We start from the raw sequence: 12,248 nt of genomic DNA, 5'->3' as shown, positions 1-12,248 counted from the left end.
TTGGAAAACGTAAGTAAGGAAGCCGTCTTTATCTGATTACGTATTTCGGGATGAATGATCTCATCTAATGTTTTCCTTCTCCAATGTATCTTGATCAAATTAGTCAAAAACTGACGCTCGTCCTTGTACTTTCTAATATGTGATAGCCTTCCACACAATACTTGAAACAATACAATCCCAAAAGAGTAAACGTCAGATTTTTGTGTGAGGTAGCCAGTATTGAAGTAGTCTGGATCAATATATCCAATTGTGCCGCAAACATTGGAAATAAGAAAGGTAGACGACATATTCGCTGGGCCCAATCTAGACAACCCAAAATCGGCAATTTTAGCTTTCCAGTTCTCATCCAAAAGAATATTTGAACTCTTGACATCACGATGGAGAATTCTATGTTCAGATCCAACTACATCATGAAGATAGTGTAGCCCACGGGCTGCATCCAGGCAAATCTTAAGTCGTTGGATCCATGTTAGATCTGCGCTCTTTAAATGCTTTTCGAGACTGCCGTTGCTTTCATACTCATACACAAGTATCTGGTGCCGTCTTCGTTGCAAAACCCGACAAGTGAAACAATGTTTTCATGTTTATAAACCGACAATAAAGCAATCTCGGTTTTAAATTCATGATCTCCTTGGCCTTGCCCAGGATCCAACATCTTTATGGCGACGTCGCCATGTTTTGCGGATGTTCCTTTATACACATCCCCAAATCCACCCTTTGCAATGAGATTTTGTTTCGAAAAAGCGTTAGTTGCGTCTGATAATTCTTGGAGAGGAATATGCAAGTGCTTCACTTCTTCAATGGAAGACATAGAACTTTGATTTGACTAAACAGTTTTATTGCAATTATGTTTGAATCCGATTGATATATAAAATTAAAAGAGATGAACGCGTTTTGTATAGATATATTTATGGTAAACTAGTTTTTGTTAAATGTCAACATTTATTAAAATAATAATAGAACGTGTTTTGGATTCCACTTCCAGAACTATTATATAATGTTATTATTATTTATATAATGTTTTGTAAACAAGTCGATCTCTCGATGTCTAGTTAAGCTCGGATTGATAAAAAGTTCGAAATGAGCCAAGTTTTTTCGAGCCCGAGTCTTAAATAAAGCTTGTTTAGTTATTGATCCCGAGCTCGAGCTTTGTATGGGAAGTCTTATGTATTTTAAAGTTTTACCTCTTTTGGACTTTTCTATATCAGCTTAACACTTCACAGCCGAGCTGTTTAAGGTTTTTCTCAATATATATATATATATATACTAATTAATTAACGAGCCGAGCTCGAGCATGAAAAACAACTCACGAGCCGAGATTGAGCTTTAGAGAAAGAGCTTGAAACGAGCCGTACTAGATCCCTTGTATGTCAAAACGAGTCGATCGAGCTCAAGCTCAACTCGGCTGGTTTATACCCCTACTTGCGCACGAAAATGGGCTAGTAATTTTGTTGTATATTTCATCAAATCAAATCACCCAATTTCTTTTACAACTTACAGTAACCGGTAATCATGCATCTCAACAACATTCAATCAAAATATATTCTTAATTAATGTCAAAAGTTTACTTAATTATGTTTTTTATAGCCGTATGAATTTTCGTGTTCTAGAGAGACCACCAACCTTAAAATAACATCCCTTGACCAATTCTTTTGTCCAAAATCTTGAACAAAATGCCAAATTGCAGAATGTCCATCAATTACTTTAAAAATGCCAAATTGCAGAATGTATGTTTTTTTTTTCAATAAACAAAAATCCTGCTAAAAACGAAGATTTGGGACCTAGAACCTGAAAAGGTTCCGAGTACGATGCACTGAACCCTACTCAAAAATTTCACAGCCTCTGGGCCAGAAACCCAAATGTATCAAAGGCAAATGGTAGAAAGACATGTCGATTATCTAAACAAGCTTTCTCGTGTTTAGCAACTTTGCCCGATTCAGCCTTCAAGGCAGCCTGATCCACAACAAACCCACGGTCCCTGAGCCCAACAAGAGGAGACACTCCTGTAAGATCCACGCAGGCGTGTTACCCCCCTGCCCACCCGAACACAAGAATATCAGCTGATCGTAAAGTAGACCTCCCTTCAAGAGGATCCGTGAGAAAGTTAACATGGGCCTCCTTTTTAGCAGAAATCTCTGCCCGATTTTTTAGCAGGATTGGTTTTGCTATTCAAAAGGGGGTTGCGGCGCAGCTTGTTGCCCGTTTGCCTGCCACTTTATTGTAATCGGATTTATAATAAAAAAAACAAAAATATATTAGGAGTTGTTTTCAACTACACCAACTTGTTGAGTTTGTCTATTGATATTTGCTTTTGTGGGAGGTTCTCCCACTTTGTCACACTCTCACACGGTGTGAGAGCATATTGACTGGTTTTCGACCTGATTAGTACATGGCCAAAAATGCATCACGTGTGTGTAGACGGACTACAAGTTAGTCCAGGGTTGGAGTGATAGTATCTGAAGACCGTCACGTTCACCTAAGAGGGTGCTGTTCTATGGAAAGCATGCCTTAGTAGTGTTTGTCTAAGTCTATGTTTTACTAATTTACTAATGGTATGCACATCATATCTTATTTATAAACTTACCTGCTTTTGTACACTGTCGCTTTTTGTTTTTGAGCATATACATGTAACTAATAAATCGTTGACTGGCCATGAAGACAAGGAGTATGAATCTTGGGGATGTTCATAGTGGCCCATGATAGTTATAGTTTTATGTAAAAGATTTGTCATATGTTTGACAATTTTTATTTATTTGTTTTAGTTTGGCTTTAAATGGTGATGATTTGTTTTGGTTGATTTGGTGTACGAGATCTGCATTTGACAACTTAAACAATTTATCCAATAGATACATTTATTCCTTAAAAATCAAAGACACAAATGCAATCAAATCTCATGGTATGACATTTCAGTTAAATCTAAGAAAAAAAATATTCACGGTTTAAAAAATAGGGTGTAACTTTTGAACTTATCACGAGCTACCATTTACTTGCAGTAAATGACAGCATCTATCATATCAAGTCTTGGCGTTTTTTAAGTTCCTCGTATGTCTTTCTGTCATATATATTACCCTCTTAATCTTCATATTCTTCCTCTATATCGAGACATCACGTATTCACCTCTTTAATTTTCTTTATTATCCCCCATAGTTACGTTTCCTGCAAGTTGTACGTAAGCCAGGTAGCTATGATCAATATATGTAAATATCACCGGTAACGAAAATAATATAATTAGAAAGTTAAAAAAAGGCATTAATCAACACCTCAATAGATGTAATTTCATGGAAGCTTTTGGTGTTTGGAATAACAAGTCGATGCATGCCATTCTGATGTCGAAACTCCTTGAAATGTAACTCAAAAGCTCTTCGTCCCAAGTAACTATAGCTTCCACATATCTCACGCTCGAACTCCACAAAATGTTACTCATTTATGTAAATGAGCCAAACAGATTGGTGGGTTGTAAATGGGTTTGGTTTGTAATAAATGTGTTAAATGGGTTAAGCATATCACCTGAACACGACATTTTTATTACACGTGTTAGACATGACAACCAAAAACGAGATTGTCATCATATTAGCGTTGTATTTCAAGTGGTGCCATGAATTGATACCCCTATAAAGTGTGAATTTGTCTTAAAAAAATGCCAAGCATGTTAAAGAATTTTGAAAAGCGTGCCTTAACATGGGCATGCGTTTATCTATGCCCGGTAATGATTGCCCATTTTCTCTATGTCTAAAGCGGTCAATACGCATGGTCCTCCTTTCTTACATTTCGGTTGCGCTCGGAATGTAAGAAAGCAAGGCCAACATATTGACTGCTTTAGACATTAACTAATTAACCTCTTCACTTAACTCAATTTGTGGTTCTTCTTCAAGTAGTTGCTCGTGTTCATCGGTGGTGTCAAGAACTAGTGCTGATGGATGCTGCCTGTTGTACTCCCGAATCTACAAAAAAATTATTTAAGAAATTAACTCACATCAACCAGCTGAAAGATTATGAACTAACTAGGAATGCAAACGAGCCAAGCCGCATGTGAGCTACTCGAGATCCATAAATTAAACAATTCTTATAATTTTGCCTCCCATCTGTACCCAGCTTTTGATTATGTAAAAAAAATACTTTTACACTTTTGACCCCCATCTTTACCATTATTTCTTCTAATTTTATTTTTTAAACCACATTCCCTCATGCTTTTTAATATATTTTTATAAAATGACACCATAAAAACTAGCCCAATGGGCCTCAGTTAGTAGACCATAATAATTTAATAAATATAATACACAATGTAGTAAGTAGAAGGTCATACCGAGGACTTAGGATCCCACCTTCACAGGTTTTTAATGTGGTTCATGTTGGAATTTATAGAGGAAATAGAATTCTGATTTATCGGCTGGAAATTGAGATAAAAGAATCTTAATGTAGCGTTTGTATGTGGAGAATATAACGAGTTATTTTGGGGAATGAAATAATGGGTGTTTGGTTGGTAGTAGAATATAATCGATGGTTACGTAAGAAATTTTGTTGGTAAAATTACCAAACTAACCCTTTTAAAGAGAGAGATTCACTTCCCATTTTGTCCTCTTAATCTCACCAGGGACGACAATTCTTGAGCAGATGCTATTGGTTTTTTTATTTATTGTGAATGTTTTTTCAATGCATATGTATGCGTTAGTTGTGTTTCAGGAAGACATTGCGCTGTTTTGGGACGGACTAGTCAATCAGGCCAATTATACTCTTCGAAATGCTCGGGAACTAATTCGGGGAAAGGTAAGGGGTGATAACAACAAACACCGAAGGATTCATGGTTTTTACATATTGTACAAAATGTATTAAGTGTTGAGCAAAGATGTGATAGAATAGTAGTTAATTATTTGAATGAGATTTAAGGTGGTAAATAACTACTTTTTTTCTAATTGCTGAAAATAGTCATTTGACTCGACTCTCCTTCCCTAACACTCCCTCTCCCATCCCATAGCGCTTGTTACCTCCCTCACGAAAAATGTTCCAACGTGGCACCCTTCTTGATCCCTATAAGACATGGCCTTATGGTTGGTTTGGTTATACATATACTAAGAGCTGAGCAAGAGTCTATTTTATAATTTATATGTTCACTTTGGTATTTGATTTATCTGAACATTCAATCACTAGATTCTTCATCACACCAAAAAGCATGAGTGACAAACCCGTTCTCTTTATCTCAACCGAGGTCCCACCTTCTACATTGGCATAACCAGTTTATAAATACAAACTCGTCAACTCAACTTAATTCAACCTTTAAAGTTTTAACAAACTGATCCCAACCCGATAATAACATCGCCACACTCCCTCTCCTTTTCGAAAACTTACACACACACCCCTCAACTTTCAAAACCTACAACTCCACCACCAATAACTTCTACTTCCACTCGATTCAACCACTTTCTTCCATTGCAAAATGTGGAAGCAAGCAAAATCAATATTCGCAGCAGCAGCAGAATCAGAAGAAGATGAAGAATTACAAGATAATCTGTTATACGAAACTGACGATCTCTGCAATTTATCTTCCACACATGTACCATAATAATAATTTGTAATTAATTAACCCTAAATAATTACACAGCGTTACTAATTATTGATTTGATTCAGAGATTATACGCCTTCGGTGCCTGTTCGTTAGCTGGACTCGTCTGTATGATTCTGGTACATGATTTCATTTTCACTGTATTATTATTATTATTATTATTATTATTATTATTATTATTGTTATTGTTATTGTTGTTGTTGTTATTAGATCACTGATAGATTTTAGGGCTTTTTTGCTTTTTTTTTATTCATAAGAAGGTACCGTTTAGGTTCGTTACGGTGCCACAATTAAATCGAAAGTATTAATATGTAAATGCTCAAAACAGTATTGGCACTTGTATAGCTTATGCCAAAAAAAAATTAATATCTTTAAATAAGCAAATACGGTACCGGTACTAAATACGAAAGTAATAGTAAACGTCCAATACAGGATCGATACTCGTATAGGTTATCAAAAAAATAATAATTAACTGATTACGTGGCATTAGTATTACCAGGGGTTGACACGTGGACAAGTAGGATTTTTGCAGTATCACCGACAATGGTTTTTACTGTTATAGTATAATTTAGCTTTAATTCTGTGTAAAATTCAAAAGAAACTAAATGATAAAGTATTGTACGTGGAGAACATTAAAGCTATCATTGCTCACACATATGTTCTGCAAGTATCAGAAACCATTTAGAAACTACGAGTTTGTATTTGTAACCTGCCAAACAATGTTTATGTTCATTGACGCTTGCAACTAGGGCTGTAACCGAACTGAATTTAACAATGCCTTGTTCATGTTCGTTCGTTATGCTTTTATTGGACAAGTGAATGGTTCGCCAACACATAACTGAATGAAATTTCCTGTTCGTTCACTGAGGAAATGAACTTGTTCGTGAACACTTCATGAACACAAACGAACAAATACAAATGAGCACAAAGTCACAAATAATGTTTATATGATATGGCTAACCAAGAATGGTCAGTGTGTTAACGGTTCAGTCCGGCTACCAAGTTTATGTTGGTTTATCTTAACATTCATATTCATGTGTTAGTTTACATATAAATTAGTCACATAATAGTCATGTATATTTTTGCTTTACAGTTGATGATTTTTCTTAAATCTATATGATAAGATTAGAAATGTCATTAAAAAATAATAAAAACCTTTAATGAACAAACATAAACAAAGAAACATTAACGAACGTAATCGAACACATTACCGATGTTCATGAACGCAATTGAACAAACATGGCCTCTGCTCGTGTTCGTTCATTTAGTTAATTGAATGAAATTCCTTGTTCTTGGTTGTTCATTTATTAAACAAACGAACATAAATGAACTTCCTGCAGAACAGTTCGCCGTTCGGGTTCCTTATAGCTCTACTTGCAACCTGATTTTAATTGCATATGGATAACATCATATCAATTTTAAGTTGTAACATCATGTTTATGAACAGTTGTTTTTGCCATACCGATTAAGTTTGCTGTATTGTTTACTTTTGGCAACTTGTTGGCTATTGGAAGGTGCGCATCAGTTTGTTAGTTTAGTAGCATTTAAGCTATCTTTTGGGCCTGTGTTTCCAATTCGATGCTCTGAAATTGGAAGAAATTAAATACGTGTACAGTTTAACTGTACATGCATTGGTTTAAATTTGAATTATTAGATTATGCAACTTGATGGTCATAAATTGAATTTAAGACCCCACCTAAGGACAGTTTAACATGTGTTTTAAGCATTAACTACTGATTTAGGGTTCTGGTTGATTAGGTAAAAAGCATCAAGGGTTTGAACTTTTAAGTCATTATATATTGCAAAAAATCTGTGGTGTCATTGTGTCAATCTTGCCGGGTTGAATATTTGAATGCGAACACGACCCATATATTTATCTGTGCCGGACAGACTTTAGTTCGTGTAAATTAAACAAAAGTTGTTTAACCCATTTATGTGAATGAGCCAAACGAATTAGGGTGTGTTTGGTTGAAAGGAATGGAATGAAGGGGGAATGAAATGGGAGGAGGAATGGAATGGACAAAGGAATGAAATGGATCATTACCATTCCTTTGTCTTGTTTGGTTAACATATGAGAATGAAATGAATAATTACTTTATATTGTTTGGTATCCGAAAAAAAATTTAGGAATGAAATAGAAATAATAAAAATATTCTTATCCCAAAATATATATTTTTTTACAAAAAAAAAAAAAAATGAAATGGCGACGGTGGTGGTAGCTCTGGAGATGAAAATGGTGGTGGCGGTGGCGACAGTGGTGGTGGCGGTCAGGCGGCGGGGGTGGTGGTTGTGGTGGTGGTGGTCAAGCGATGGTAGCATTAGTAGTGATGGCGGTGGTAGGGTGGTGATGATGGTGGTGGTGGCCAGGAAGTGATAGTGGTGGTGACGGTTATGGTAGGGTGGCGACGGTGACAATGGTTGTCGTGGTTATGACGACGATGGTGGCGGTGATAGCTTTGGTGGTAAGGTGGTGGTGGTGGGGAGGTGGTGATGGCGGCGACGGTGGTGGTGGTGACGGTGGCGGTGGTGGTCAGATGATGGTGGTGGCTATGGTAGTGGTGGTGGTGGCGGCGATGGTTGTTGTTAGATGATGGTGTTGTTGAGAAAGTAGGTTGAAGGAGGTATGGAATTTAAAAAAAGAAGGGGGGTGAGAAGGAATGGTTTTGATGGAATGGGATTCCATGTGTAATGGATGATTCCATTCCATTGTGCAACCAAACACATCTTATTTCATTCCTACGTAATAAATCATTCCATTCCGTCTGTCATTACTGCATAACAAACGCTACCTTAGATGGTTGTAAATGGGTTGAGGGGTGGTAATCAAGTTGTAAAGGGGTTGGCAGTTTGTAATAAATGTGTGAAACGGGTTAAACATATCAACTTGAACACGACGTGTTTATTAAACGTGTTAGACATGACAACTAAAAACGTGATTGTTATCATATTCGTGTTGTATTTCAAGTCGTGCCATGAATTGGTACCTCTAGAAAATGTGACTGTGTCTTAAAAATATGGCAAACATGTTAAAGAAATTTGAGCAGCATGCCTTAGCATGGGCGGGCTTTTATCTATGCCTAGTCATGATTGCTCATTACTCTACATGTCTAAAGCAGTCATTACGCTGATCTTGCTTTCTTACATTTTGGTTGCGGTCGAATTCGTGATCTACGCAGTCATAGTCCAATGAAGAGGTCCAAGGTAGAAGCCTGCCCATGCTAAGGCACGCTTTTCAAATTTCTTTAACATGTTTGGCAATTTTTTAAGACAGAGTCACATTTTCTAGGGGTACCAATTCATGACACGACTTGAAATACAACACGAATATGATAACAAAGATTAACATCTGTAAATGCTCAAAACAATATCGGCACTCGCATAGCTTATGCTAACAAAGATTAACATCTTAAAAAAAACAATACGGTACTGGCATAAAAGTAATAGTAAACGTCCAAAACAGTATCAGCTCTCGTATAGGTTATGATACAAAAAAGATAACAAATTAAAAAAAGAAAAGTTAATTGATGCTGTGTCATTACCAGGGGTTGCCACGTTGCCCAATAAGATGTTTGCACTATAACCGACAATGGTTTTTACTATACAGTATAGTTTAGCTTTAATTCTGCATGAAATTCTAAATAAACCAAATGATTAAGTATTTATCACAAATCAAATTAGGGTTAGGGATATATAAACTGTACTTGGAGAACATAAAAGGTATAATTCCTCACTTTTTATCTGCAAGTATCAGAAACTATTTAGAATATCACTTTTAAGTTTTAACATCATTTTTATGAATGGTTGTTTTGCAGTCGACGATTGTGTTTGCCATACCAATTAAGTTTGCTGTATTGTTTACCTTTGGCAACTTGTTGGCTGTTGGAAGGTGTGTTTTAGTTTGTTAATCCAGTAGCATTTAAGATATATTTTGGGCTTGCATTTCTAATTTGATGTTCTGAAATTGGAAGAAATAAAGTACGAGTACAGTTTTAACTTAGTGAACACACATCGGTTTTCATACATGTTTTCTTGTATTTATATTAGCATTATTATACATTATCAAATCTGTGTTTTTACTCTAAACGGGGCTTAACATGTGTTTTTAAGTTTTAACTGCTTACTTAAGGATCTGGGTTGATCAGGTAAAAGGCATCAATAAAAGGCATCAAGAGTTTGAAGTCATGAAATATGGAAAATAGAAGAGTGTCAATAGTGTCGGGTTGAATATTTGAACCTGAACACAGCCTATACATTTATTTGTGCCGGACAGACTTAAGTTTGTGTAACTTAAACAGGAATTGTTTAACCCATTTGTCTTAATGAGCCAAACGGATTGGTGGGTTGTAAACAGGTAGATGGGTGATAATTAAGCTGTGAACGGGTTGGCGGGTTATAATAAATGTGTCAAACGTGCCATAAAGTAAATGGGTTAAACAGGTCAACCCAAACACATCCTGTTAAATAAAACAAGGTAAACACGCCAACCCGAACAGGACTCCTTTAATTAAACGAGTTAAGCAGATCAATCTGAACACGACATGTATATTAAACGTGTTTGACATGACAACCAAATACGTGATTGTTGTCATATCGTGTAGTATACTAGTATTTCAGTTCGTGTCAGCAATTGATACCCCTATAAAATGTGACTGTCTTAAAAATTGTCAAAAAAGGAAATTTGGTCATCCAAAAAAGTAATCTTGTATATGTTTGGATTTTCTAAAACTTTTTTCTTTTTGTTGTTTCACAGCACAACTTTCCTCATGGGACCTACACGACAACTACGAATGATGTTTGACCCAGTTCGTTTATATGCCACTTGTATTTATATTGGGTTCGTTGTTCTAGCCCTCATTTGTGCTCTTTGGGTAAGAAACACCAACACCAACACCAACCTTTTTATTATTAGCAGTCAATCGGTTAGATTATAAACTTATGAGATAACCTTTTCTTGCATTCGGTTGCAGATTCACAGCAAGTTATTAACTATTATCGCGATACTATGTGAGATAGGTGCACTTATCTGGTAAGCTTGTCAACTTCAATGCTAAATCTTCACCCTGATGACATAAATGTCGATTCTTTAGTATGAAAATGTAACATGTTTGGAATCTTTTTCAGGTACAGTTTAAGCTACATACCTTTTGCTCGTTCAATCGTGTCAAAAGTGACTATCCGTTTATTTGATACTGAGATATAGTTAAAGGATTCAAAGAGGCTCGGTGAGTCACGATTCTGGTTTTCAACTACTTTTTTTTAAGTTTTGATGCCACTAGGTTTTGTTATTAGTGTTTGTAAGTGTGTTGCTGTCATAATCGCTTTTCATTAATTTTTTTTGTAATCTTTTTGGTGTTGAGTTTGATGATAAGTTTCACTTGAGTGGCGTCTGGATGTGCATTTTGAAAATGATATGAATTTTATTTATTTATAAACAGAGAACGAGTTATAAATGGTTTCTTCTATATACAATTTGGGTATGTTTTTGTCGTTTGAATTTGAGATAATCAGATAATCAACGTCAAAATATAGATTTTTTTAGAATGGCTAACACATACACCTGACAATCCTACACGTTTGTCCATCGTGAGGTTTGAACCCTTGACCTAATAAGTACAAACACTTAGCTATTAGCATACCAAGTTAGACTTTTGTATGTGTTGTGACTGAAAAATGTTGGGTGTGATGGTGAGATGTCTATTTCCATGTTTTTGGAAAAGTGAAGTGGATCCCGTTTCTATAATGAAAGGTGGGTAAGTTGTTTGGTTGTCATAAATAGTTCAAATTTACTTATAAATTCTTTAACGGGAAACCGAACGAACGCCCGTCCAAGTTGAAGCACGTTTGCCGGGTTAAGATCTAAACGGCTTGATTCATGGTTTGTTTGTTTTAATGCTTGGTCTGGTCTGAAACATGAAATTGGCTATGTGAACCGAACAGGCTGTTTGGCCTATTATTATTTTTATATATTTTTTTTCACATGTAGTTATATGTATATGTTATAGCTATAAGTTCTATAACCCATCTTTATCAGTTTTAAACTTTTAATACGTTAATAGTGATGAAAAAATAGGGTTCAAACTCAATCGTTAAATCATTAAATCGGTAAAATTTGGTCTGACCGAACCGAACTAAACTGTAAGCACCCAACTGTTACCGACTATCAACTCTCAAAAAGTAATATGTACAAGTTTCTTAAGTGTTGTCTAAAAGAAAACAAATACTAAAAGAGAGAAAAGCTGAAAAGATGATGGGATTTTTGTTAAGTGGTATAATTTTATTTTTTATAGCTAAAAGCAATAGATTGTCTCTAAACATGGCTAAAAATGGATTTGTAAATAATTTTGGTGTTTGATTTGAACCAACCAAGTGTAGAGGTGAAAAAAAAAACCGAACCCGGAACCGGACCCAAAATAAATACCCGGAACCGGTTTTTCTAATACCCGAACCCGAACCCGACCCTACCCGTAGGGTATGTATAGGGTATGCATTTTGGCACTAAAACCCGAACCCGAACCGGACCCGATTTGTACCCGATAATACCCGAAAACCCGATTTGTACCTGGTAATACCCGAACCCGGAACCGAGGTTTTCCAATACCCGAAACCAGGTATGTCAAATACTCGATGTATACCCGAAAAATACCTTAAAAATACCCGAATAATACCCCTAAAAAGTGTAAACTTTTAAAAA

General features: G+C 35.9%; 1 protein-coding gene across 1 annotated transcript; it reads left to right on the top strand.

Annotated features, from left to right (window-relative positions):
* The first annotated feature begins 5,332 nt into the window (after positions 1–5,332).
* LOC143634860 (uncharacterized) lies at positions 5,333–11,028 on the top strand. The gene is made up of 6 exons (XM_077102831.1): positions 5,333–5,548; positions 5,623–5,676; positions 9,370–9,443; positions 10,308–10,425; positions 10,525–10,583; positions 10,679–11,028. The coding sequence occupies exons 1-6, from the start codon at positions 5,432–5,434 to the stop codon at positions 10,755–10,757; spliced, it is 501 nt and encodes a 166-aa protein (XP_076958946.1). The 5' UTR covers positions 5,333–5,431; the 3' UTR covers positions 10,758–11,028.
* Positions 11,029–12,248: the final 1,220 nt, after the last annotated feature.

Source organism: Bidens hawaiensis, unplaced genomic scaffold (assembly GCF_021521415.1).
Source record: "Bidens hawaiensis isolate Kalapana, Puna unplaced genomic scaffold, B.hawaiensis_p1.1 tig00007258_1, whole genome shotgun sequence".
Lineage (NCBI taxonomy): Eukaryota > Viridiplantae > Streptophyta > Magnoliopsida > Asterales > Asteraceae > Bidens > Bidens hawaiensis.
Note: the sequence above shows the minus strand (reverse complement) of the source record. Positions and strands in the feature narration are given on the sequence as shown.

Coding starts and splice junctions, on each gene's coding strand:
- LOC143634860 (XM_077102831.1), top strand. CDS start 5,432: ATGTGGAAGCAAGCAAAATCAATATTCGCAGCAGCAGCAGAATCAGAA. Junction 5,549..5,622: donor GCAATTTATCTTCCACACAT/GTACCATAATAA, acceptor GATTTGATTCAG/AGATTATACGCCTTCGGTGC. Junction 10,584..10,678: donor GAGATAGGTGCACTTATCTG/GTAAGCTTGTCA, acceptor AATCTTTTTCAG/GTACAGTTTAAGCTACATAC.